The 26,811-nt window shown below is 45.1% G+C and overlaps 1 protein-coding gene and 1 pseudogene across 50 annotated transcripts in view; both read right to left on the reverse strand.

The window, feature by feature from the left end:
- The window catches only part of DEPDC5 (DEP domain containing 5, GATOR1 subcomplex subunit), a 166,113-nt gene that overhangs the window by 58,243 nt on the left and 81,059 nt on the right, over positions 1-26,811 (reverse strand). For 25 of the 50 annotated variants that reach the window (XR_013399209.1, XR_013399222.1, XR_013399221.1 and 22 more), the window contains 7 exons: positions 24,513-24,696; positions 22,817-22,977; positions 18,446-18,563; positions 17,848-18,015; positions 15,821-16,040; positions 14,088-14,221; positions 3,300-3,408 (listed from right to left, as the gene is read on the reverse strand). Coding sequence is in view for 23 of the 50 variants with exons in the window: in XM_077949891.1 (XP_077806017.1) it covers positions 3,300-3,408; positions 14,088-14,221; positions 15,821-16,040; positions 17,848-18,015; positions 18,446-18,563; positions 22,817-22,977; positions 24,513-24,696 (1,094 nt within the window). In the remaining 27 variants the exon portion in view is untranslated. The remainder of the gene's footprint in view (positions 1-3,299; positions 3,409-14,087; positions 14,222-15,820; positions 16,041-17,847; positions 18,016-18,445; positions 18,564-22,816; positions 22,978-24,512; positions 24,697-26,811) is intronic. The other 25 variants (XR_013399213.1, XR_013399211.1, XR_013399214.1 and 22 more) reach the window with 2 other exon arrangements.
- On the reverse strand, positions 24,330-24,430 carry LOC114670653 (U6 spliceosomal RNA; annotated as a pseudogene).

Consider the following 26,811-nt stretch of genomic DNA (forward strand, 5'->3'; position numbering starts at 1 on the left):
AGAGAGAGAGAGAGAGATCTACCCAGAAAGACAATATCCAAATGCAAAGCATGAGCAGAAACTCACACCTTCCTGGGCAGAATATCCCATCTGTGTGGGAGAAAGCGCCCAGGTTGGAAGGTGTGTCCAAGCTCTCTCTGGTCTCATCAGAGTGTGGCTTGGATGCTCTCACCCTCCCACATAGCTCTGAAATTCCTTCAGACCTATGCCAAGGAAGATGAAAAGGCCGCAGAGCAGCTTGGTGGGGCTGCAGGGTAAGGGCTTTGGTGGCAATATCCTGGCCTCCCACCTGGCTGGGTGACCAGTCACCCTCTTGGAGAGATACATTGAGCCATGAAGCTTTTTCTGCCTGTTACTAAACATGGCAGCCAGATGGGAGGAGAGGATTCAAGGCAGGATAAGTTCTTGCTTAGTTTTTTTAGCAAACAGGGGATACAGAAGCAGCCATACCTTCTCCTCCACTGGTTGTGTAACAAAATCATCAGCAAGCTAAGACATATATAATGTCAGATACACAGCACTCACATTGTGAGGGGTTTTCTAAAGCTGTCATACCCTCCCTACCCTACCCATGTGGAATTCAAGCAGCCATGTCTGTGACACAAAAATGACACAGAGGACTTTTTCAGTGACCCCTCCTTCCATCATTCTGAAGTAGTACCCTCTGTCCTTTTGCAATCTTTTTACTTTTTATGCCGGGTTATCATAGAAATTCAGGAATGGCACTTGACACATCTCAAGTTCTCTGCTTTTCTGGAACTTTTCCTCAATTCCAAAGGTAGAATAACTGAAATATTTAGGTGCCCATTTTATTGATACTGCTGCCACTTCCTATAAGTGACTGCAAACACAAATACGAAACCTTGGAAACCTGTGGCTGTGCAGATGCTGATGCAGGCACCCGCAACGCATTCTAACATGAAGTGTTCCTTGGGGACATGGTTGGGCATTTCCGAGCATGTCAGCAGGGCTATTTGCTTTGGCCATCTCATAGCATTTTGTTTCACCTTGACTATTCAGGAGTTTACTTCCAGCCCTATTGATGGCTCATGCATATGGATTTTAGTGTTCACCTGGATGATCAGGAGAGGTTTCTAAACAGTAATCTAATATATTTGTGACTATAATTTCTCTGCTTTTCAGTCTTGTCCTCGGCACTGTTTCTGATTCTCAAAGATGGTAATGAGTAGAGGCAAAACCTGGTGGACGGCACACGGGCTGATTTGTATCTCATTGTTCCACTGTGTCCCTTCTCTGCCAGAACATATAGAAGCAGAGGTGCTGAGGTTTATGTACATGTGAAGGAGGACAGGTGAAAAGACTCATGGTCAGCAGATCATTCCTTACACACAGACTATCCTTGGTACCTAAAGCCACTCCCTAGAGAAGCGTTAGGTAAACTACAGCTTGCAGACCAAATCTGGCCAGCCATCTAATTTTTTTACAGCCAGTGAGCTAAGAATGGTTTTTATGGGTGGGCGTGGTGGCTCACACCTGTAATCCCAGCAGTTTGGGAGGCTGAGGCGGATGGATCACTTGAGGTCAGGAGTTCGAGACCAGCCTGGCCAACATGGTGAAACCCTGTCTCTACTAAAAATTAAAAAAATTAGCTGGCCATGGTGGTGCACACCTGTAATCCCAGCTACTGGGGAGGCTGAGGCAGGAGAACTGCTTAAACCCGGGAGGCTGAGGTTGCAATGAGCTGACATTATGCCACTGCACTTAAGCCTGGGTGACAGAGCGAGACTCTGTCTCAAAAAAAAAAAAATTTTTTTTATGTTTAAAAATAATTTTAAATGGTTATGGAAATACCGTACTTACACAATAGCTTTGTTTTGCCTCTTGGCCACAAAGTCTAAAATATGTATTTAGCTTTGCCAACATTTGGTTTACAAGTTGCCCACAGCCTTGGCTGATACTTTTTTCTCAGATTTTAATCCCTCTACCCATGTAGTGTAATTCTAGTATTTAGGCTAAGGAATTAATCAGAGGTGTGGTCAAATAATTATTGCAAGCATAGTCACTGCAACATTATAACTGTGGTATACTGTAGAATAATTTTTAAAGTTTATAGAAAAATACCAAAAATCATTTAAAAATCACCATCTATAATTTTAACCAAAAGAAGTTATAAATGAAGGCATATTCACATGATAAAATGATATATAGCTATTTTTTTCTTTGGGGTTGCTGAGGGAAAAAAAAATGAAAGAAAAAATTATATAGTTATTTTTTAAAATCACGCTCTTTTAAAACATTTAATGACACAAGAAATTTTCATGATATGGAGGTAAAATAAACACAGATATATCATTTGACCACAATTTTGAAAAATAACATATATGTGTTAAATCTCCTTCATCTCCCAGTGATAGAGATAAGAGAGTGGTAAGTACAGTCAACTCGCCCTATCACAACAGAGTGATCTCAGAGTCTGAATTTCCCAGAAGGAGCTGACAGAGCCAAGTCGATTGGTCTTAAAAGACCCATGGAGTTTTCGGCTCCTCTACTGTACTTGTTCCAGATAGAGGCCTAAAGTCTCAGGTTTTTTGTATTTTCCACCCACCCCAGGATGCTCCCATTTGACTGTATTTCTCAGCAGTCTGAGAAAACTGATGGGAATTTCATTATCAAAGAAGAGAGAGCTCTGGTGGAGGCTGCTTCAGTAGTTTTCTATTCCCCTCTGGGAAAGCTAAAGACGAGGGTGAAGGAAAACCAGACGGCCAAATACAAAGCTCAGGCCAGATCTTGGGCATTGAACCAACAAAGTTTAGCTTAACTGTTGTATCTTATTTTTTTGAAGCAGGGTCTCACTCTGTCACCCAGGCTGGAGTGCGGTGGTGTGATCATGGCTCACTTCAACCTCAACCTCCTGGGCTCTAGGGGTCCCCTCACCTCAGCCTTCTGAGTAGCTGAGACTACAGGTAAACGCCACCACATCTAGCTAATTTTATTTTTAATTTTTTTTAGAAATGGGGTCTCCTTATGTTGCATAGGCTGGTCTCAAACTCCTGGGCTCAAGTGATCCTCCAGCCTCGGCCTCCCAAAGTGCTGGAATTACAAGCATGACTGATTGTTTCATATCTGGATTTAACTAGAAGTTAGCTTCCTTACAACTGTGAACAAGAAAGTTCTTATATAAAAATAGTAACAGTAATAGAACCCTTAAAGGGTTCAGGGTATAATTCATCCAAAGCCTCAGCACATGCAATCCTGGATCTGAAGGGCTATCTGTTTTACCCTCCACACTGAGCCTCTGAGAGCACAAGACAGCTCCCCGCTCCAGTGGCTTCCTTTACCTTTCGTGGGCTGTCCATGTAGGTGGGAGTCATGGCGACGCTGCTGCTCTCGGCTGACTGGGCGGAGCTCTTCCCACCATGCACAGCTGCCTGCTGTTCTCCCAGGCACCTGAAAGGAGGAAAAGCACAGGACAGCAGCTTGCTCAGAGCTTCCTGGTGAAGGATCCACGTCCGCCAAGATGCAGACAGCTCTGTTGCTGTCATCTTTGAAACACACACTTCTGCCTTGTTTCCCTTTCCATGATATGCTTAATTTCATTCATTGTGCCTAACAATCACCAGTCCTCCACAGTAAATCAGAAAACAGCCCAATTTTAAAAGCATTCTGGCAGCATCTGGTGCTTATATATGACCTTAAAAAGGGAACTGACATGGTTTGAACACCATTTTTTAAATTCTTGTACAAATACTTTTTTCTCAATTTTTATTTAATATACCAGCAAAAGCACATTCTGAATGTTAAGACTGCGTGGCGGGTCATGCCTGTAAACCCCACACTTTGGGAAGCCAAGGTGGGCGGATCTCCTGAGGTCAGGAGTTTGAACCAGCCTGGCCAACATGGTGAAACCTCACCTCTACTAAAAATACAAAAAATTAGCCAGGCGTGGCAGTGCACGCCTATAGTCCCAGCTACTCAGGAGGCTGAGGCACGAGAATCGCCGGAACCCAGGAGGCAGAGGTTGCAGTGAGCTGAGATCGTGCCACCGCACTCCAGCCTGTGCAACAACAAAAAAATAAAAATAAAAAAAAAGAAGACTGCATTAACACGCAGCATAAACAGGAGAAAATGTGTTAATTCTCTATATATTTTGAAGGGATTTATATGTTAATCTTTCCAATGTGCATAGCTACATCACCCTCCAAACCAAATTAACAGACATTATCTCATAACGCAAGACATAGTTTCCTTATGACATCTCATCCCATCTCAGTTCTGATGTACATGAATGAATATTTTCATGTTTATTTTCCTAATTTTTTTGTTCTAAAATTAACTACACTTTATTTTAGATTAAATTACATTGCTTTAATATATCATTGTTTCATTGTTAGGTTTCAGAAGGCTCAAATTAAAGTCTTAAGTGCTTCATTATTACTATAATATATATTACTTCTTGTGATGGACAGTGCGAGGCAGGGCCCAGCCCCCTCCACGATGGCCTTGTTGTTGTCCCAGCACTGGGAGGGCTGTCTAGGAGGCTCTGTCTCAGTTTTCAGCCCCTTCAGGGACAGCCCCAGCTGCATGGGCTGCCACAGTCAATGAATGGGGTGTGGGTGTGTGTGTGTGTGTGTGTGTGTGTGTGTGTGTGTCTGCACACGTGTGTTTGTTGGCCTAACTCAACACATCTCTGAAGGCTGTTCTAGGCTGTTCCTGTGGGATCTCCTGAGGCTGTCACTGGGTCTGGGCTGTAGTCCAGCTTCTCTCGGCACCCACTCCGGTTTCTTCCCCATCCCTCCCACAGGTGTTGTGCCCAAGGGCTCTCCTTAATAAGCATCCTATATGCTACATTCCATCTCAGTCCACTTCCCTGAGAACCCAATTTGCAACAATTTTCTTAAATTCTGACACTTTTGTTACTCAATGCGAAGTAATCACATACCAGGGATGCAAAAATCTGTTTCCATAGTAACCTGTTGCACTCTCCTTTAAAATTTGTTTTTACATTATGAAAAAATACAAACATATACAAAAGTAAAGAGGACAATATAATGAATCCCTACATATCTCTTACCAAAATTATATCATTAGAGCCATTCTGGTTTCATCCATACACCCTGCCTACCCACATGAAATATTTTGAAGCAAAACTCACACATTGTTTCATCCTTAAACATTTCAGTATCTCTAAAAGATAACAAACGTTTTAAAAATTTTTCAAAAGTCAAATATTTCCTCAATTGTCTCAAAAAAATTTTTTTAGCTGGGTGTGGTGGCTCACACCTGTAATCCCAGCACTTTGGGAGGCCAAGGTGGGTGGATCACGAGGTCAGAAGATTGAGACCATCCTGGCCAACATGGTGAAACTCTGTCTCTACTAAAAATACAAAAATTAGCCATGTGTGGTGGTGCATGTCTGTAGTCCCAGCTACTCAGGAGGCTGAGGCAGGAGAATCACTTGAACCTGGGAGGCAGAGGTTGCAGTGAGCCCAGATCGTGCCACAGCACTGCAGCCTGGGCAACAGAGCGAGACTCTGTCTTTAAAAAAAAAACAAAAAACAAAACCCAATAACAAGACTCAATTAAGTCCCTACATTGTCATATGTTATGTATCTTAAGTCCTTTTTAAGGTATAAGTCCCTCTTCAACTCTCCTTATCCTTGCAAATTATTTGTTAAAGAAAGTAGCTCATTAGCCGTGTAAACTTACAGAGTCTGGATGTGCTGATTACATCGCTTTATTATATAACAAGTTCTTCTGTGCCCTGTACTTCCTGAGAAGCAGAACTTACATCAAGGGATTTGGGCAGATTTCGGTCAAATTTTGGGCCACTATTCTTCCTAAGTGGTACCTGTGCACTTCTGCCTGGAGGCCCAGAATGGCTGCCTCTCTCTTATGATGTGAGCTGCCACTGATTATCTTTGCTAGATCCATTCATTCATCAGAGACTACACATAGTGACAGTTCATCATTCCTTCTGTATTTATTAGCTGGGATATTTTAAAAAGAGAAACTTCCCCACACCAATTACTTGGATGCTCTGAGGTGTAATTCACAGGACAAAAGACTAAGTGCTAGATTATTTTCCTTGTCCACTGACACCAGTCTCTCTTTCTATCACAGCGCAGCGTGTTTTCCTCTAAGTCTCATCCACAAATGCATGCTGTGAGATTCTCTTGCATCCCCAGTGACCACTCAGATGTGTCATCTGATGCACACAACAATCCACATGTACTGAGTCACCTGCTATATGCTGATGCACTGACTAGGAGTCAGGGATTCTGAAAAGAAGACTGACCCTGCCCTTGCCCTTAGAAGCTCCTCTTCTAATGGCTCAGGAAGAGGGGACTGCCACAAAACAACCAGTTACAATGCATATGTATATACATGAGAACATACATGAGGGCATGCTTGGGTATGTTCAGCCAGGAGGGGGCGCTAGTCACACCTCCATGGAGGCAGTGACATATATGCTCCGAGTGGGCCTTGAAGGGTGGGCAGGAGAAAGACACAGCCTACACAGAATCAGGAAGGGTAAAAGCACGCAGACACCCTTCACGCGCCTCTGCAGGCAGATGGCACAGGGTGGCTCACTGCTGGTGTGCTTTCCCCAGAAAGGCCTGAGTAAGACGTACACACTAAAGCCACCTTGGACAGAACATGAATATCCATCTGCTTGGTGGGGTTTCTCTCTCTCTGCCGTAACTTGGCTGTCATTGGGTCATCCTCATCTAATAGGAACAGAAAAGCCCACTGGCCAGCACCTGCTGCCCAGACTGGTCCCACTGCTATTAATCAGCACAAAGCTAAGATTCCAGGGCTTCTGTCTTCCACAAGGGCCTGACTAAATGCCTACAGATAAAGATGGGAAGAAAACTGGAAGAAGTATACACGGTTAGATGTAAGGTAAGATGGTGGGACTACAGGTGAAATTTTGTAAGCGTTTTCATGCCACTGTACGCTGTTTTGCATAATAAATAAAACGGAATCTGTTTGGGGCAGTGAAAGAAAAAACAAAAACACATAAATAAAAAATTCTGTGCAAGCAAATGTTGTACAAATGTTATATAAAGGTCTGGCTCCCTCTACTCTACCTCTATTGAGAAAATGTAGCCCGTCTCCCGGGAGCAGTCATCCGTGGCAAGGAGGAAGTCTTGGATCTCTTTGTCCTGCCTCCTGCCTTGGGGTTGGCTGAGAATCTCACCCTTCACACTGGGGGTACCACTACCCCCACGATATGCTTCTTCAGTGTAAGCAGAAACACGCTCCTTGGTGCATACTAACAATGACTCACTGACAAAATAAGATCCTTTCACCTCACTCCCAGCTTGACACCCCTCCCAGCAACATATGTTCCTTGTTCTCTTTTCCAGTGGGAAAAGTCTGTGATTAGTTACAGGGAGAAACTGCCACACAGACTCCTGGCATCTTCCTTGGTCTGATAAAGATATTTTCAAAAGAAGACCCAGTGCCCTCAGAAACAAACCCAACCTACCCCAGTTTTCCTTCTCTCATCTGTCCCCTCACCGTAGGCACCCTGCTGTGTTCTTCATCCCTTCCTTTCCATCTCATCATCACCCTCCATCCAGCCTCAGCTGCCTCTTGCCTGGACTAGCGGGAGCCTCCTGATGGGACTCTGCCTCCTGGCCCCTGCCCACCAAGCCATCCCACACAGGGAGCTCATCTCTGAAAAAACCACTTCTGCCAAAGACACCAACTGGCTATTTCATGATATTAAGGAATTGTTGTAATTTTAAAGGTAGATTATAATACCATGGTTTTGGTTTTTCAAAAAAGGGTACTTGTCTTTCTGAGGTACATTCTGAAATATTACAGATGAAGGGAAATGACACCAGGAATTTGATTTAAAAAAAAAAGAAAAGGAAAACATAAGTTGGATAGAAATGAAATTAGGTCAGCCATGAGATGATACTCATTGAAGCTGGGTGATGGGTAAGCAGGAATTTATTATACCAGTCTATTATTCATATCTCTTTGAAATTTTCTAATAAAATTTTTATTTTCATTTTTTATTGAGACAGGGTCTTGCTCTATCGCCCAGACTGGAGTGCAGTGGTGCAACTGAGGCTAATTGCAGCCTAACCTCAACCTCCCAGGCTCAAGCAATCCTCCCACCTCGGCATTCACCACCACACTAGGCTAATTTTTTGTAGAGATGGGGTCTCACTATGTTACCTATCCTGATCTTGAACTCCTGGGCTCAAGTAACCCTGACCTCTCAGTCTCCCAAAGTGCTGGGATTACAGGCATGAGTCTCCCAAAGTGCTGGGATTACAGGCATGAGTCTCCCAAAGTGCTGGGATTACAGGAGTGAGCCACCATGCCTGGCCTGTAATAGAATTTTTAAAACTTTCAAAGGATTCCTCTTGCCATGAGAATGCATAAGGACAGCCTAGCGTCCAAATTCCCATACTGTCTTTCAAATTCCACGTCTGCATCATACCTCACCCTTGCTTGTTCAATGTTACTTCTGGAAAGCCTACTGTGTGCAGGTTCCTGTGGGCATGACAGACCCTCATACCAAACAGTCAAGGTCTAGCCTCCCCTAACATGCTCACCTCACATCTCTACAGGGGAACCCTCAGCATCCTCCTCCTCCATCATTCAATAAATATCCATTATACACCTACTATGTGCCAGGCACAGCATGCAGCCTCTGGCCTCAGAGCACACAGTCAAGTCAGGGAGAAGTCAACAGATGACTGTAGCTCCCAGCAGAATACTGGTAAGTCCTCTGATGGACATAGGCCCAGGATGCTGGCAAGCACAGGGAACTTGATCTAGCTGTGAGGTGGAGAGGGGCAGGGAAGGTGGCCCAAGGCAGTGTTTTGTCTTTCCTCAAGTCTCACCCACCCCCATGTAAAGGCTTTGCTTCCTACAACGCCAGCTTGAATCCCACCACCCATGACACCACACTCTCCCTGCCCTCCCAACCAAGTGTGGTTCCAAAAGTGTCTTATCAACTGTTGCACTTAACTGTTTATAAAGGGGCCACATACCCAAAGGCCTAGAGAAGCCAGCTAGGTAGCATGACTGAGTGTATAAGACAAGTGTAAGACCAGAGTGTGAACCCAAGGCATATGCCCCTTCTGAAGTGCCATCTCACCGTGGCTGGGTGCAAATGTGGATCCTGTGTTAATAGAGCCTCCGCTATTTCAAGTAAAGCTGGATTTTTTTTTTTTGAGATGGAGTCTCGCTCTGTCACCAGGCTGGAGTGCAGTGGTGCAATCTTGGCTCACTGCAACCTCTGCCTCCCAGGTTCAAGCGATTCTCCTGCCTCAGCCTGCCGAGTAGCTGGGACTACAGATGCGCACCACCATGCCAGCTAACTTTTTATATTTTTAGTAGAAATTAGGTTTCACCACATTGGCCAGGATGGTCTCAATCTCTTGACTTTGTGATCCACCTGCCTTGGCCTCTCAAAGTGCTGGGATTACAGGCATGAGCCACTGCGCTCGGCCTCAAGCAAAACTGCATTTTCATACATTAACTATAATTTTTTTTTTGAGATAAAGTCTCACTATGTTGCCCAGGCTGGTCTCGAACTCGTGAGCTCAAGCAATCCACCCGACTTGGCCTCCCAAAGTGCCAGGAGCACGGGCATGGGCCACTGCACCTGGCCAACTTTGCATTACAATAGTCCTCACTAACTTGAGGGGGATATGTTCCAAGATCCCCAGTGGATGTCTGAAACCTAAGGTAGTACCAAGCCCTGTATCTACTATGTTTTTTCCCTATAAATACATACTTATGCTACAGTTTCATTTATAAATTAGGCACGGTAACAGATTATCAACAATAACTAATAATAGAACAACTATACCATATACAGTAAGAAAAGTTATGTGAATACGGACTCTCTCTTTTTCTTTCTCAAAATATCTTATTGTACTGTACTTGCCTATTTTTGGACCACAGTTAACCTTGGGTAACTGAAATTGCGGATTGAGTATATTATATTCCCAGCCAATATGAAATTGAGGATTGCGTATTATACTATCTATAATATATTGTTTTATATATTATATATCATGTACCATGTCATATATATTTTTAATATAAAAATTCACACGCGGGCCGGGCGTGGTGGCTCAAGCCTGTAATCCCAGCACTTTGGGAGGCCGAGACGGGTGGATCACGAGGTCAGGAGATCGAGACCATCCTGGCTAACACAGTGAAACCCCGTCTCTACTAAAAATACAAAAACTTAGCCGGGCAAGGTGGCGGGCGCCTATAGTCCCAGCTACTCTGGAGGCTGAGGCAGGAGAATGGCGTAAACCCGGGAGGCGGAGCTTGCAGTGAGCTGAGATCTGGCCACTGCACTCCAGCCTGGGTGACAGAGCGAGACTCCGTCTCAAAAAAAAAAAAAAAAAAAAAAAAAAAAAAAAAATTCACATGCAATCTATACAATCCAGATTTTTATATGGAATCTTCAAATTTAAAACCCAGCTCAAATTTTGTTGTTGTTGTTGTTGTTGAGACAGAGTCTCACTCTATTGCCCAGGCTGGAGCTTAGTGGCACAATCTTGGCTCACTGCAACCTCTGCCTCCTGAGTTCAAGACATTCTCATGTCTTAGCCTCCAAAGTAGCTGTGATTACAGGCGTGCGCCACCACACCCAGTGATACGGTTTCGCTGTATCCCCAACCAAATCTCATCTCAAATTGTAGTTCCCATAATCCCCATGTGTCTTGGGAGGGACCCAGTGGGAGGTAACTGAATAACGGGGGCGGTTTCCTCTATGCTATTCTTGTGATAGTGAGTTCTAATGAGATCTGATGGTTTTACTTTATTTACTTATTATTATTAAGACGGAGTCTTGCTCTGTCACCCAAGCTGGAGTACAGTGGTGCAATCTTAGCTCATTGCAACCTCCGCCTCCCAGGTTCCAGCAATTTTTCTGCCTGAGCCTCCTGAGTCACTGGGATTACAGGTGTGCGCCACCATGCCCGACTAATTTTTGTATTATTAGTAGAGACAGGATTTCACCATGTTGGCTGGACTGGTCTTGAACTCCTGGCCTCAGGTGATTCACCTGCCTAGGCCTCCCAAAGTACTAGGATTATAGGTGTAAGCCACTATGCCCGTCAAGATCTGATGATTTTACAAGGTGCTTCCCTTCCCCTTCACTCTGTACTTCTCCTTGCTGCTCCCATGTGAAGAAGCATGTGTTTGCTTCCTCTTCCGCCATGATTTTAAGTTTCCTGAGGCCTCCCCAGCCATGCTGAACCATGAGTCAATTAAACCTCTTTCCTTTATAAATTACCCAGTCTCGGGTATGTCTTTATTAGTAGCATAAGAATGGACTAATACAGTAAATTGGTACTGGGGAGTGGGGCACTGCTGTAAAGATACCCGAAAATGTGGAAGCGACTTTGGAATTGGGTAACAGGCAAAGGTTTGAACAGTTTCAGGGGGCTCAGAAGAAGACAGGAAAATGTGGGAAAGTTTGGAACTTCCCAGTGACTTGGAGGGCTCAAAAGACAGGAAGATGTGGGAAAGTTTGGCACTTCCTAGAGACTTGTTGAATGGCTTTGACCAAAATGCTGATAGTGATATGGACAATGACGTCTAGGCTGAGGTGGTTGCAGATGAAGATGGGGAACTTGTTGGGAACTGGAGTAAAGATCACTCTTGCTATGCAAAGAGGCTGGTGGCATTTCGCCCCTGCTCTAGAGATCTGTGAAACTTTGAACTTGAGAAGATGATTTAGGATATCTGGCGGAAGAAATTTCTAAGTGGCAAAGTGTTCAAGAGGAAGCAGAGTTTGGAAACTTGGCAGCCTGATGACGTGACAGAAAAGAAAAACCCATTTTCTGGGGAGAAATTCAAGCCTATTGCAGAAATTTGCATAAGTACAAGGAGCCTAATTTTTTTATTTTTTATTTTTATTTTATTTTATTTATTTATTTATTTTTTATTTTTTTTTTTGAGACAGAGTCTCGCTCTGTCGCCCAAGCTGGAGCGCAGTGGCGCGATCCTGGCTCACTGCAAGCTCCGCCTCCCGGGTTCACACCATTCTCCTGCCCCAGCCTCCCGAGTAGCTGGGACTACAGGCGCCCGCCACCGCGCTCGGCTCATTTTTTGTATTTTTAGTAGAGACGGGGTTTCACCGTGATCTCGATCTCCTGACCTTGTGATCTGCCCGCCTCGGCCTCCCAAAGTGCTGGGATTACAGGCGTGAGCCACCACGCCCGGCCTTTATTTTTATTTTTTATTTTTGAGATGGAGTCTCGCTTTGTCGCCCAGGCTAGAATGCAGTTGCACGATCTCCTGCTCACCGCAAGCTCTGCCTCCCAGGTTCACACCATTGGAAGAGCTTAATGTTAATCACCAAGACAATGGGGAAAATGTCTCCAAGGCATGTCAGAGACCTTCACGCCAACCCTCCCATTATAGGATTGGAGGCCTACGAGGAAAAATTGGTTTCCTGGGCCTGGCCTAGGGCCTCCTGCTGTGTGCTGCCTAGGGAAGACAGTGCACTGCATACCAGCCACTTCCGCCATGGCTAAAAGGGCACAAGGTACAGCTCAGGCATGGCTTCAGAGGGTGTAAGCTCCAAGCCTTGGCAGCTTCTATGTGGTGTAGAGCCTGTGCATGCACAGAAGTCAAGAATTGAGGTTTGGGAATCTCTGCTTAGATTTCAGAGGAGGCAGAAGTTTGCTTCAGGGGCAGGTCCCTCATGGAGAACCTCTGCTAGGGCAGTGCAAAAGGAAAATGTGGGGTTGGAGGCCCCACAAAGAGTCTCTGCTGGGGCACTGCCTAGTGGAGCTGTGAGAAGTGGGCCACCATCCACCAGACCCCAGAATGGTAGATCCACCAACAGCATGCACTATGCACCTGGAAAAGTGGCAGACACTCAATGCCAGCCCATGAAAGCAGCCAGAAAGGGGGCTGTACCCTGTAGAGCCACAGGGCTGGAGCTACCCAAGGCCCTGGGAGCCTACCTCTTGTATCAGCGTGCCATAAATGTGAGACATGGAGTCAAAGGAGATCGTTTTGGAACTTTAAAGTTTAATGGTTGCCCTATTGGATTTCAGACTTGCATGGGGCCTGTAATCCCTCTGTTTTGGCCAATTTCTCCCATTTGGAACGGGTGTATTTACCCAAGGCCTGTACCCCATTGTATCAAGGAAGTAACTAACTTGCTTTTGACTTTACAAGCTCATAGGTAAAAGGGATTTGCCTTGTCTCAGATGAGACATTGGACTTGGACTTTTGAGTTAATGCTGGAATGAATTAAGACTTTGGGGGACTGTTAAGAAGGCATGACTGTGTTTTGAAATGCAAGGACATGAGAACTGGGAGGGGCCAGGGGCAAAATGATATGGTTTGTCTGTATCCCCACCCAAATCTTATCTTTAGTTACGGTTCCCGTAATCCCCACATGTCATGGGAGGGTCCAGGTGAGAGGTAATTTAATCATGGGGGCGGTTACCTCCATGCTGTCCTCAGGATAGTGAGTTCTCACAAGACGTGATGGTTTTATAAGGGGCTTTTCCCCCACCTTCACTCTGCACTTTTTGCTGCTGCCATGTGAAGAAGGTTGTGTTTGCTTCCCCTTCTGCCATGATCGTAAGTTTCCTGAGGCCTCCCCAGCCCTGCAGAACTGTGAGTCGATTCAACTTCTTTCCTTTATAATTACTCAGTCTCAGGTATGTCTTTATCAGCAGTGTGAGAATGGACTAATACAGTGGTTTTTTTTTTTTTTTTCCCCAGTAAAGACAGGGTTTTGCCATGTTGGCCAGGCTGGTCCCAAACTCCTGGCCTCAAGTGATCTGCCCACCTTGGCCTTCCAAAGTGGTGGGATTACAGGCCTGAGCCACCATACCTGGCCCTGGCTCAAATATGCCGTAATATTTTGTGGGCCAAACCAAATGAGTCTGTATTTCAATTAAGTCCCAATCTAAAAGTTTATAACTTCTGGCCTATTTCATGTTATCCAACACCTACCAGGTATTAGCCTAGCTTTCTTTTCACATAAATGTCTTCTTCCTAATTACAAGCTACTTGTAAAGGAAATATTTCACCCCCTCATGGGAACAGGGCACTGAAAACCCTCAGGGCTGTCAAGATGGGGACAAGTCACTCTTCTACCAGGCACTTACTTCTGACTGGCCTCCATCTCCAACAGGGCAGAGAGAGCCGAGGTTCCCTTCTTCCCCACTGGGGGTGCGGCTGACTCCAGAGAATGTGTGGAAATGGGCCCGGTCATCTGCAAGCCTTTCATGGCGGTCCCTTTCTAAAGCAGAGAAGAGGAGACAAGGCCATCAGCCGAGTGGGCTCTCAGTGGAAGCCACTCAGGTCCCAGGGCATGCTGCAGCATTCCCAGGCCCTGGGAATCCAATGGACAGGGTCAAGGAACATGGGTTCTCAGTGTTCAGCAAGTGACAGAAAACAACATTTCACTCAAATGCCTGGTGAACTAAAAATAAACTGCCACTTTATTTGCACATCATCTCATTTCACCCTCACCACAGCTCTATGAAGTAAACAATGTTAGTCCTATTTTACAGAAGAAGAAACTGAAGCTCAGAGAGGTTAAGGGACTTACCCCACATCCTACTGGAGCTGGAATCCAAACTCCAGTGACCTCACTCCAAAACCAAAGTTCTTCCCACTATCCAAGTTCTCCCAGACATGTTTTTAATCATAAGTGATGTTGTGTACACAAGACAGCTGGTGTGAGAGGAAGAATACTGAACTTGAGGTTAAAAACAAAAAAACATGGCTGATGATGGAACATTCCCTGGTGATTAAAAAGAGTGAACTACTTACACACGCAACTTGGATGAATCCAAAGGTATTATGCTAAGTGAAAGAAGACAATAATATATGACCTTTTCACATATGATGTGACTCTTTTCTGTGATGTTTGGAAAAGACAAAAGTACAGTGATAAGGAACACACCAGCGGTTGCCACGGATTAGAGATAGGGGAGAACGTGACTATAAAGACTAGCATAAGTCCGGGCATGGTGGCTCATGCCTGTAATCCCAGCACTTTAGGAGGCCATGGCAGGAGGACTGCTTGAGCCCAGGAATTTGAGAAAAACCTGGGCAAAATGGGGAAATCCCATCTCTATAACAAATAAAAAAATTAGTTGGACATTTAGTCCCAGCTACTTGGAGGGCTAAGGTGGGAGGTCAAGGCTGCAGTTGAGCCATGATCATGCCACCACACTCCTGCTTGGGCAACAGAGTGAGACCATGTCTCAAAAAAAAAAAAAAAAAGCCTAGAATGAGAGAATTTTTTTGAAGTGATGGTGGTGGTTACATGAATCTATATATTTGTTAAAATTCATAGACCTGTGTACATACACACACGTCAATTGTACTATATATTAGTTTAAAAAAAAATGCTGAATCCCAGTTCTGCCCCTTAGAGCTGGCATATTCCATAATCCCCAGAAGCCTGAGTCTCCGCACTGGGTGGTGTGTGACTGAATGAGGCACGGGGTGCTGGGAACGCTGGAGCAAGATGAGTGAGGAAGGACTGCGGCTGTTCACCTCCTGAGAGTTTCTACTCAGCAGTTCAGCACCTAGTCACACAAGCAGCTGTGCTCAACATAGGGTCCCACCTGGGGAGGACCTCAAGGCACCGTGTCTTCAGGTGGAAGGGAGTGGCTCTGTGCCACAGAACACCACCCAGTCACTGCCTGCACACTATCCCTTCCTCCGTTATCGTACAGTGGAGAAGAAAACACTGTTTTGGATTTAAGGTAAACACTGGGCAACTGACGAGTAAACAAATAGGCTAATGATGAGAGGCCCCTAACAGAGGAGGTGGCAAACCTGCATCTCACACCAGGCACACTCCCTGAGTCCAAGGAGCCCTTACCCGCATCATGCGATCCGAGCGATGCCGCCTGCGAATGCGATTCAAGCCCTCCACAAAGCGGATAAAGCCATCCAGGAGTTGCCATTCGTCCTCGTCTGCACGGGGCCTGTCCCCATAGATGTCGCAGTGGGCCTCCCCCTCTGTGATGCGCTTGGTGGCGGTGACACAGGCTGGCAGCAGCAGGAAGCGGGTCCTCCAGAACTTCAGAGACTCAATTAAGCTACAGGGGGCCGAGGAAGGCACAGAGTGGTGGTGAGAAAAAGGAGATAATGAAAGCACTCTCGGTAAAGTGTGCGGAGCTGGTGTGTGAAGGTCCATCTCCCCATGAGTATGTGTTCGTCTGATGCTACAGCTCATGGCTTTGTTGAAAATACAAGTTCTGGCCGGGCGCAGTGGCTCACGCCTGTAATCCCAGCACTTTGGGAGGCCGAGACGGGCGGATCACGAGGTCAGGAGATCGAGACCATCCTGGCTAACACGGTGAAACCCCGTCTCTACTAAAAAATACAAAAAAAAAAACTAGCCGGGCAAGGTGGCGGGCGCCTATAGTCCCAGCTACTCGGGAGGCTGAGGCAGGAGAATGGCGTGAACCTGGGAGGCGGAGCTTGCAGTGAGCCGAGATCCGGCCACTGCACTCCAGCCTGGGTGACAGAGCGAGACTCCGTCTCAAAAAAAAAAAAAAAAAAGAAAATACAAGTTCTGAGGATGGGCACGGTGGCTCACGCCTGTAATCCCAGCACTTTGGGAGGCCTAGGCAGGAGGATTGCTTGAGCTGAGGAGTTTGAGACCAGCCTGGGCAACATGGCGAGACCCCATCTCCACCCTGTCTCAAAAAAAAAAAAAAAAAAAAAAGAAAATACAAGCTCTGAAGGAAGACCACAAAAGCAGTTTTTGCTTTGATCCCAGAGATGCCAGAATGCTTCTGCAAACCCAGGTCCAGTGAATTTGTGGCTATCATCACAATCACAAGTCATGCATAGAAATCAAAAACTAAAAATGAGACACCACAAAGCTACCAGCCAACCAGTGAGGAAAATGTTAAGAATACAATCTGCACTGCCACTTGCATCAAAGTGCACGTCATCACTGAGTTTCATGGGGTTTGCTTTTTCAATTGTGGTAAAATACACATCACAAAAAATTTATCACATTAACCTATTTTTTTTTTTTTGAGACAAGGTCTTGCTGTGTTGCCCAGGCTACAGTGTGGTGGCACTATCAAGGCTCACTGTAGCCACGACCTCCTGGGTTCAAGCACTTCGGCCTCCTGAGTAGCTAGGACTACACGGGTATGCCACCAAGCCCAGTTAATTTTAATTGATTAATTTATTTATTTTCTGAGACAGAGTTTCCCTCTTGTTGCCCAGGCTGGAGTGCAATGGCTTGATCTTGGCTCACTACTCCTCCACCTCCTGGGTTCAAGCAATTCTTCTGCCTCAGCCTCCCGAGTAGCTGGGATTACAGGCACGCACCACCACACCCATCTAATTTTTGTATTTTTAGTAGAGACAGGATTTTGCCATGCTGGCCAGGCTGGTCTCAAACTCCTGACCTCAGGTGATCCGCTCACCTCAGCCTCCCAAATTGCTGGGATTACAGGCGTGAGCCACTGCGCCCAGCCAATCCTGTCTCTTTATAAAGAAAAAAAGGGAGAGAGAGAGAGAGAAAGCTCAGAAAGTGTTAAAATACACATATGCCGCTTTGGGACGCCGAGATGGGTGGATCACGAGGTGAGGAGATCAAGACCATCCTGGCTGACACTGTGAAACCCCGTCTTTACTAAGGATTCAAAAATTAGCCAGGCGTGGCGGCTGGCGCCTCTTGTCCCAGCTACTCAGGAGGCTGAGGCAGGAGAATGGCGTGAACCCGGGAGGCGGAGCTTGCAGTGAGTGGAGATTGCGCCACTGCACTCCAGCCTGGGCGATAGAGTGAGACTCCGTCTCAAAAAAAAAAAAAAAAAAAAAAAAACACACATTACATCCTCGCCCAAGGCTGCAAGGATGGAAATCCAAAGTTCACTCTCTGACCTGAAATCTTCAGAGCCGGCAGAACAGATATACTGATCTAAGTAATTCCACTTGTACTCCTCCAGCCGTTCATGGGAGAATTCCACCCAGCAGGAGACGAACTCTGAGTCTGAGTGGGAAGGACAGAGGCTGTAGGTATAGTGGATCTGGGCAGATTCATAAGGATACCTGCAAAATAAGGGCAGGCCCCCAAATTCAAAAGAGTTAGAGACAAATTTCTGCCAATTCTTCTCTATATTTTCTATCTCTATACACTTAGAACCATCCTTGACATTTACCCCTCAACTGTAGTAACCAACTCATCCCAGGGAACGGTACTAGAAATTTCTCAGATCTTCTTAAACTCCTTCCTTCTTCTCTCCTCACAATCTTTATTTGAAATAGGCTTGTTATGAATCATGCTAATCATTGTAAGATGAATCAAATCCCTTCTGGAAACAGGTAAGCTATAACCCTACAATAGCCCTAGAAACAAACAAACAAACAAAAACTCCAAAAGAAAAACCAACCACTGAGCTTCCTCAGTTTATACACATAATTTAGTATGCAGTCATAATTCAGGACAATAACTAAAGACCTTAAATATCCATATACTCACTTGGGAAGGTATCGTGTCACTGTGATCATCTTATCCTTCAGCGTCACTTTGTGGAACGTTCTGCCCATACTCAGCCAATACTGGTCCTCCTCCTCGGGGCGGTTTCGGGACACAAGGCCTAACAGAAAAAAAATAATTTCCTCCATCTGTTTGAAGCTCATTCCTGTAACAAGCAACTGTTTCTCATCCATATAGATTCAGAAAACGATGTAACACTTTCTCTTGAGGGGCAATTTCATGGAAGAAAGTTATTCTTGGTTCAAAAAACAAAACAAAAAACTCCTGAGGTTGGCAGATTTTTGTTATTAAACCAACCAAGAGCAGATTAGAGCCTGAAGGTGCTGGCTGATAGCACCTAGATGGCAGACTCAAAGCTGAACAACCTGATACCTCATCCTCTGGAGAGGAAAGTTCTGTAAGAGATGACTGTGTTACTAAAATGGAACTGCACTACTCCAGCATTCGAGGTTCTCACTCCAAGGTGGCAGTCAACCTAGCTTTCTGGTCCTAGCTCTCACTACTTCTAAACTGCTATACCAAGTTTCAGTCTAAAAGGACCATTTATTTATTTGCTGCAAATATCTGCTCATGTTGTTTCTTTTCTTTTCTTTTTTTTTTTTTGAGATGGAGTTTCGCCCTTGTTGCCTAGGCTGGAGTGCGATGGTATGATCTCGACTGACTGCAACCTCCACCTCCTGGGTTCAAGCAGTTCTCCTGTCTCAGCCTCCTGAGTAGCTGGGATTACAGGCAGGCTCTACCATGCCCGGCTAATTTTGTATTTTTAGTAGAGACAGGGTTTCTCTATGTTGGTCAGGCTGGTCTTGAACTCCGGACCTCAGGTGATCCACTCGCCTCGGCCTCCCGAAGTGCTGGGATTACAGGGGTGAGCCACTGCACCCGGCCTGCTCATGTTGTTTCTTTTGCATTCTCTTCCTGGGCCACCACTGAAATCCCAGATCATTTAAAGTCACCATCAAATGCTACTTCTTCCAGAAAGCCGTCAGACCCCATCAGCAGTCTGAATTCTACCTTGTATATAGCTCCTTGTGTGTATGTCTCTCACCCCTTACAAATTAAAAATTCCAGGAGGCCAGGGCTCAAACATTGTTCCTCCTTACATTTTTAGTAGCACCTGATAAAGTGCCATGTGCAGTATTAGCTGAACTGAATTGAATGCAGGAAAGAGGAAAATAATCAGGAATCAAGAAAATGACAAGTGTTCAAGAGAGTAAAATCACGCCTCAAAAGAACAACCAAGCCAAGCCAAGCCAAGATTCCTTTGATCTAGAAATGAAAGGGAGTCCTCTTGAGGCAGGAGAACAGGGTTTGGAGGCAGGGAATTCTAAGGCCAATTCAGGCTGACTTCCTAAAACTAAATCAAAAGAAAAACTCCAATTTTCCACACCTAAGTAACAAAAGAACTGGAGGTTACTCCCTTCGCAAACCACTCCCTGCTTTTTCTGTGAGGCAGATGGAAAACTGAAAGTGTCTCTCTGATTGGTTTGATTTTTACAACCAATCAGACGTTTGTATAGGAGTATAACTTTGAAACTTCACTTCAGCCTCTGATTGGGAGCTTTCCCCAACCAATCAGACTGACTGAGAGCCACTACTTCATTTACATAGGGTATGCACCAAGTAACCAATGGGGAAACTTCCAGAGGGTATTTAAACCCCAGCAAATTCTGTAAAGGAGCCCTTGAGCCCCTATGCTTCAGCCTGCTCCCACACTGTTGAGTGTACTTTCATTTTCAATAAATCTCTGCTTTTGCTGCTTCATTCTTTCCTTGCTTTGTTTGTGCGTTTTGTCCAATTCTTTGTTTGAGGTGCCAAGAACCTAGACACCCTCCACCAGCAACACTCTCATTCAGCTCTGGGACAGTCACACGGTGACAGGCAGCATGGGAGCAGTCAAGAGGAGAGAGGACAGCAGAGGCTGAAATAATATTCACTGTGAATATGGAAATATCCCAGATGGTGCCAAAGGAGCAGCAGGCCAGCTGCATACAAAACAGAAGCGACTCGAGAGACCCCAGGTCCAACCCCAGCACTTTCACTTGCCAGCTTCTATGATCTTGGGCACCAAATCTCACTTTCTACAGCAAGAAAGAGGGCAAGCCCTCATCCAAGCATTCCTTTATTCATGCAACAAACACTCTGCTGGCTATTGGAGAGACAACGTCATGGGGCAAGGTTCATGAGCATCTGACATCGTACCAGACACCCCGATTCTAAATTAGGTGCACCCCAGTTATCCCTGTGTTTATCCTGCATGGTATTTATTCTTCACAGTCTGTGATCAAATATATACTTGTAGTTTATTAGTTTAACATCTGACTCTGCCATAGACTGCAGACTCTGAGGGGAGGGCTGATGCTATTCTATTCCCTGCTGGAACAGGGCCTGGCTCACACTTAGTATTCAGTAAGTCTCTGATGAACAAGCAGCACAGGCCTGGTTGTGATGGCAACTGTTCCAGTAATTAGGATAACAATGGTACCCTTTCTGTTACTATAGAAATTAGAGAGATTAAATTTATCACAGCAAAAAAATAACCAGAAATGATACAGTCAGGCAAGTAGCCTCTGGCCAACTAACCATCACATGAGGCTCATGGATCAGCCAGGAACAGAACTGGACACAGAGGAACTCAGACCACTGAGGGACATCCACCAGCTATTCCACAGAACAACAGGTGGGCAGCCTGGAAGGCACCAGTGACATGAAAGGTGAATTCATCCCATTACTCTTGGGATAAAGGACAAAATCCTTCAGATAGACTTGGGTCTCCTGACATCTCTGGCTGGACCTCCAGCTCATTCCTTGTGCTCCATCATATCAGCCTTCTTTTTGGCGTCCAGAAAGTATCTCAATGTTTTCTGCCACACAGCCTTTGCACAAACTGGCCTCTGCCTGGCATGCCCTTCCCTTCTACTCCTGCCCTCCATTTCCAACCTGCTGCTCCCAGTAACTCCTACATGTACTTCGGGTCTAAGCTCAAACCTCACCTCCTCAGGGAAGCTGTCCATGACCCACCAGATAAGATAGGGCCCCATATTAAATGTTCTGACAGCCCCATGACTTCTCCCTCAGCCTTTATCACAACATACAATTATATTTCATAGTTTGACTAATGTTATTTTCCCTGACTGGGCTATAAATCCTCTCCCCAGTCATGCAGAGTAAGTACTTCAAAGACTGTTGTTGAATGAATGTGTGAATAAACGGATTCACATATTTTTTTTTTCTTTTCTTTTTAGAGACAGAGTCTCCCTATATTGCTTAGGCCGTTCTTGAACTCCTGGGCTCAAGGCATCCTCCTGCCTCAGCCTCCCAACGTGCTAGGATTACACCCAGTCAAATTCATATACTTATTGACCCATACTGTTGCATATTATTGTATGCCAGGCATGCAGTTTCCATTGTGGAGGACAAAAAGATGAACAGATATAGTCTTGGCACTCAAAAAGGTTAACATTCAGTAGGGTCTGGAAGATGAATACAAGGCAACATGTGATAAACATCACAAGGGACATTCAAAGAAAATCTAGGGGGAATCCAAAGCTTTATACATAAACCGCAGGGCCTGGGCTGGATGACCACATGCTCCCGCTAACAGGGCCACAGTTCTCTGATCCTCTGGCCCAAGAAGCTTTCATGGGCAGACAAAGATGATCCAAGGTTATCACTAAGTGATCAGGGGAGGTGGGGGTCTTGTTAGCAATAATGAAGAGACAGGAAACTAAGACAGCTCACTGATTGTTCCAGGAAGTGATTACTGCTTTCTGATTCCAGGCACCTGTACTTAATTCCCTCTGTTAGACTTATTTTAGAGGAGCTCTCCACTGCCTGGCTCTGATTCAACTAGGAACACTGATTCTCTGTCACTTACTAGCCTAATCTGCCCCTCATGGATGACCCATTCTTGCTTCAAGCCACCAAGCTTCAGGGATAGAGACAGATGAAATCAGAATAGGAAAATAAGAACAAAAGTAAACTTCAGGTTTAGGTAACGTTCGACAGTCTGCTGTGTGCCAGGTACTGTACTAGAAACAATTAAATATAGGTTTCTGGGTTTAGAAACTTTGACAGCTCAGTAGTGACTCAGCTGCCTACTATTCCCAGGCTGTCCCATTCCTGAACTTGGTCACATCCACTGCCTTAAAGGGAGAGTTGTAAATTAAAGAGAGCATTTACAATAAATCCATACCTAAAGGAGACTTTATTCCTCACTTAAGTAGAATTTATGAAGAAAACTTTTGTGTCAAAAACAATTACTACTAAATTTATCTATTATCTACCATCTTGAAAACTCACTTCCACATATATAGTAGAAGAGACGAAAATATAAATCCAAGGAGAAAAACTCACCTCGGCTATAGAGTGGGCTACTGCTCAGCGGGGGTGGGACGGCAGGGTTGGGTTTTTGTGCCTTGGGCTGCACTATGATTTGGTAGCCCTGCATGAGACGCTGGCAAATAAACTCTTCAAACACCTGCTGGGCTGTCATCTGCACACCGTCTTCGTCCCTCCTGAAGAAAACAGATGATTGCTCATACAGATGCTTGGCCTGAGACAGTGACGCTTAAGACTGCACAGTCTCATCATCTCCTTTGCATCATCCCCTTATAACCATTCTACGGGGCTTCATAAAACTAACAGTTTGAGCTGGGCACAGTGGCTCACATCTGTAATCCTAGCACTCCGGAAGACTGACACGGGCAGATTGCATAAGCCCAGGAATTCAAGACCAGTCTGGGCAACATGGCAAAACCCTGTCTCTACAAAAAAAAAAAAACAAAAAACAAAAATTAGCCAAGTATGGTGGCATGCACTTGTAGTCCCAGCAGAGGCTGCAGTGAGCCAAGATTGCATCACTGCACTTCAGCCTGGATGACAGTATATAAAAGAGAGATAGAAAGAAAATATAATAGAAAATATGAAAAAAAACCACCAACAATTTGTAAATCAGTGCTTTGGGGAAAATTAACAGTTCAAAGAGGTGAAAAGAGGCAGGTAACTCAATGCCCAAATGAATAATTTTAGAAAAGAAGATCAGATTTAGTGTGCCCAAAATAATTGCATTAGAAAATATGAGAATAATCAGCGAGGCCAGAAAAAACTGGAGTTAAAAATAAATCAGTCGACAAGGAGAAATAGTTGATGTCAATAGAACTCTGGAGAAATGCACAGTTCTTACATCATAAAATTACCCACAGCCAGCGCAGCAGCTCATGCCTGTAATCCCATCACTTTGGGAGGCCGAGGCGGGTGGATTACCTGAGGTCGGAAGTTTGAGACCAGCCTGGCCAACATGGTGAAACTCCGTCTCTACTAAAAATACAAAAAATTAGCTGGGCATGGTGGCACACACCTATAGTCCCAGCTACTCAGGAGGCTGAGGCATGAGAATCACTTGAACCTGGGAGGCAGAGATTGCAGTGAGGCGAGACTGTGCTACTGCACTCCAGCCTGGGTGACAGAGTAAGACTCTGTCTCCAAAAAAAAAAAAAAAAAATTACCCAAATATAAAAAGAGGACACAGGCTTGAAAATTCAGTGTTCAGCCAGGCACAGCGGCTCAAGGTGGTAATCCCAGCACTTTGGGACACAAGAGTTGGGCAGATGGCTTGAGCCCAGGAGTTCAAGACCAACCTGGGCAATATGGTAAAAGAGCGTCTTTATAAAATATACAAAAATTAGCTGGATGTGGTGCTGCCATTCTCAGCTACTCCTAGCTACTTAGGAGGCTGAGGTGGAAAGACTGTTAAAACTCAGGAGATCGAGGTTGCAGTGAGATGTGATCATACCACTGTACTCCAACCTGAGTGACAGAGTGAGACCCTGTCTCAGGTAAAAAAAAAAAAAGGAAAAAAAAGAAAGATAAAATATAATTCAATGTTTTTTTTAAATTTTTCATTTAATGGCCATGCTAATCTTCTCTATGTCTTTCCAATTTTAATATATGTGTTGCTGAAGTGAGCACAAACTCAGTGTTCTGATGTATGTGTGGGATATATCTGAAACCCTCACAAACCAAGCCAAGTGCCTTTTTCTCTGACACTGACCTGTCGATGTCTGCTTCTGGAAGGAGATCATAACAGCCCTCTGTGTAGTCATTCTGCAGGCCCTGGCGGTCAGGGAAGTAGTCGGTGGTGAGGGGGAGGCACGCCGGAGTAGTGAGAGACTTCCAGTCCACTCCAACTGTGCAACAGAAGCCTGGCACTACAGGGGGAGCAGACAGTGTCAGAACTGCCTCACGTAACAGGGGGAAAAGGTACATGTGGTCACCATGGCAAGTGTGGGATGGGGGGTCAGGGGAGGAAAGGGGAGGGAAGGGTGGGGAAAACAGTTCATGGTGAAAATGATAAAATTGACAGGATTGGGAAGAAAGAGGGTAGGGGAGGGAGAAAGAGAGAGAAACAGAGTTTGTTAGACAATGCAGTGCACATGCTTATCCAGTCCCATCATGCAAATGGGATTCACAGCTGATACTTTTCATTTTCTGCTGATTGTGAGCTACAGCCGCAATGCAGGTGAGATTACTGCAGGGCAGGCAGAATTACATGTCGAAGCACATCAACGTTCCAAGAGCAGGGAGGCCCAAGCGTGAGCCTCTCCCAAGGACTGCAGAGTGGCTGGGTGGGGAAAGGATGGAAGCTCAGCCTGGTTTGGGAGCAAACAGCATACAGTAGCAGAAATAAGGAATACTTCTAGCACTGCAAAAATAAGTAACAGATCCAAAAGGTTGGGAGGAAAAATCGAGTAAGGATATCTGGGAAAGTTAGGAGGCTGGAACTTTAAGAGACAGCATTTAATAATCCAAAAATGAAAGCTGCAGTTAGCAGAGCAGGCCTGACCACACGGATCTGTCCCGAATTGCCTGCTCCTCAGTTAAAGCAGGGTTTCTCAGCCTCGGCAACAACAGAGACTTTGAACCAGATAATTCTTTGTTGTGGGGGCTGTCCTGGGTACTGCAGCAGCATCCTTGGACTCTACTCACTAGATGCCAGTGGCATCCCCTAATTGTGAAAACCAGAAATGTCTGTAGGCATTGACATGTTCCACTGGGGAGGGAAATCCCCCCTGGTTAGGAAAATCCTCCCTGGTTGAGCTTCACTCAGTTAAAATAATAGGGCAGTTACCTCTTTAAGTAATTTAAGTGAAGACTATCTTTTAACTCTCCAAAGAAGGGAGCAATATGAAGTCGAAAAACTCTAAGGCTTTATCTCTGAGTTCTGAATGGGACATTCATACGCCTTATTTTTGTACCATGCTAACAGCTTACAATGTAATGTAGCCCCTGCTGCCTCATCAGCCCTTCCATCAATGAATAACAAAATTTGTGTGCTAAGTCGCAGCAGAAAGATGCCCCACATGGCACCACTGACTTGGGGAAGATGATTTAGCCTGCAACAGATCTAACTCATGCTCTACACAGGCCTTATTAACTCATTAATAATTCAGGAATCCAAAACATAGTCCGCAATAGCCTAATTAATCATCTCCATTTTTCTATATGGCAGCCAAGGAGGTAAGCTTGTTTCTACTTCCTGGTTAGAACAGAAGATGAGGACCTGATCAAAGCCCCAGTGGGGAAGCCAGAAACAGAAGACAGTTCGATCTTTATGTCCTCTTAGATCATCCTGGCCCTCATCAGCCTTCTGACCCTCAGGATTATAAAAATCTTGTAGAAATGCTTTCTGCTGGGCACACAACAAGACAGACAGTTCATATACTTAGTTCGAGATCCCATGACGAGAAAGGATGCTGAATGTAAGTCTAAGGGTGTTCTGTCTCTAGGAAAAGAGTGCAGTCTCTTTTCTAACCCCAGTATCTTCTGGTCCTGAAAAGAAGGACTCTGAGGAAGTTCCACACCTCAGAACCACTAAAATAACAATGATGAACACAGGTAACAAACTCCGGTGACACGGTTGTAGAGAAACAGGATCATCTATTCATTGCTGGCAGCTTTTTGGAAAATAGTCAGTCTGCCAGCCATACTTTGGGGAATGTAATCCAAAGACTTTAACCAAAAAATGCACTTGTTGCACCATGTATTATGTATTATTATTAACTTTTAATTTAATAGAGACAGGGTCTCACTATATTGTCCGGGCTGGTCTCAAACTCCTGGGCTCAAGTGATCCACCCACCTCAGCCTCCCAAAGTGCTGTGATTACTGGCATGAGCCACTGTGTTCAGCTCACCAGGTATTATCATACCTACATTATACGCTGTGGCTAAAAAGCAGAAAGCCATCCAAATGGTCACTAATAAGAAATGATTACTAAAACCAAGATACAGTAATGTGCTTAATGTTGCCATTACAAATGACTGCTAGGAAGGACCTGAACAAATAGGGGA

Source organism: Macaca mulatta, chromosome 10 (assembly GCF_049350105.2).
Source record: "Macaca mulatta isolate MMU2019108-1 chromosome 10, T2T-MMU8v2.0, whole genome shotgun sequence".
Taxonomy (NCBI): domain Eukaryota; kingdom Metazoa; phylum Chordata; class Mammalia; order Primates; family Cercopithecidae; genus Macaca; species Macaca mulatta.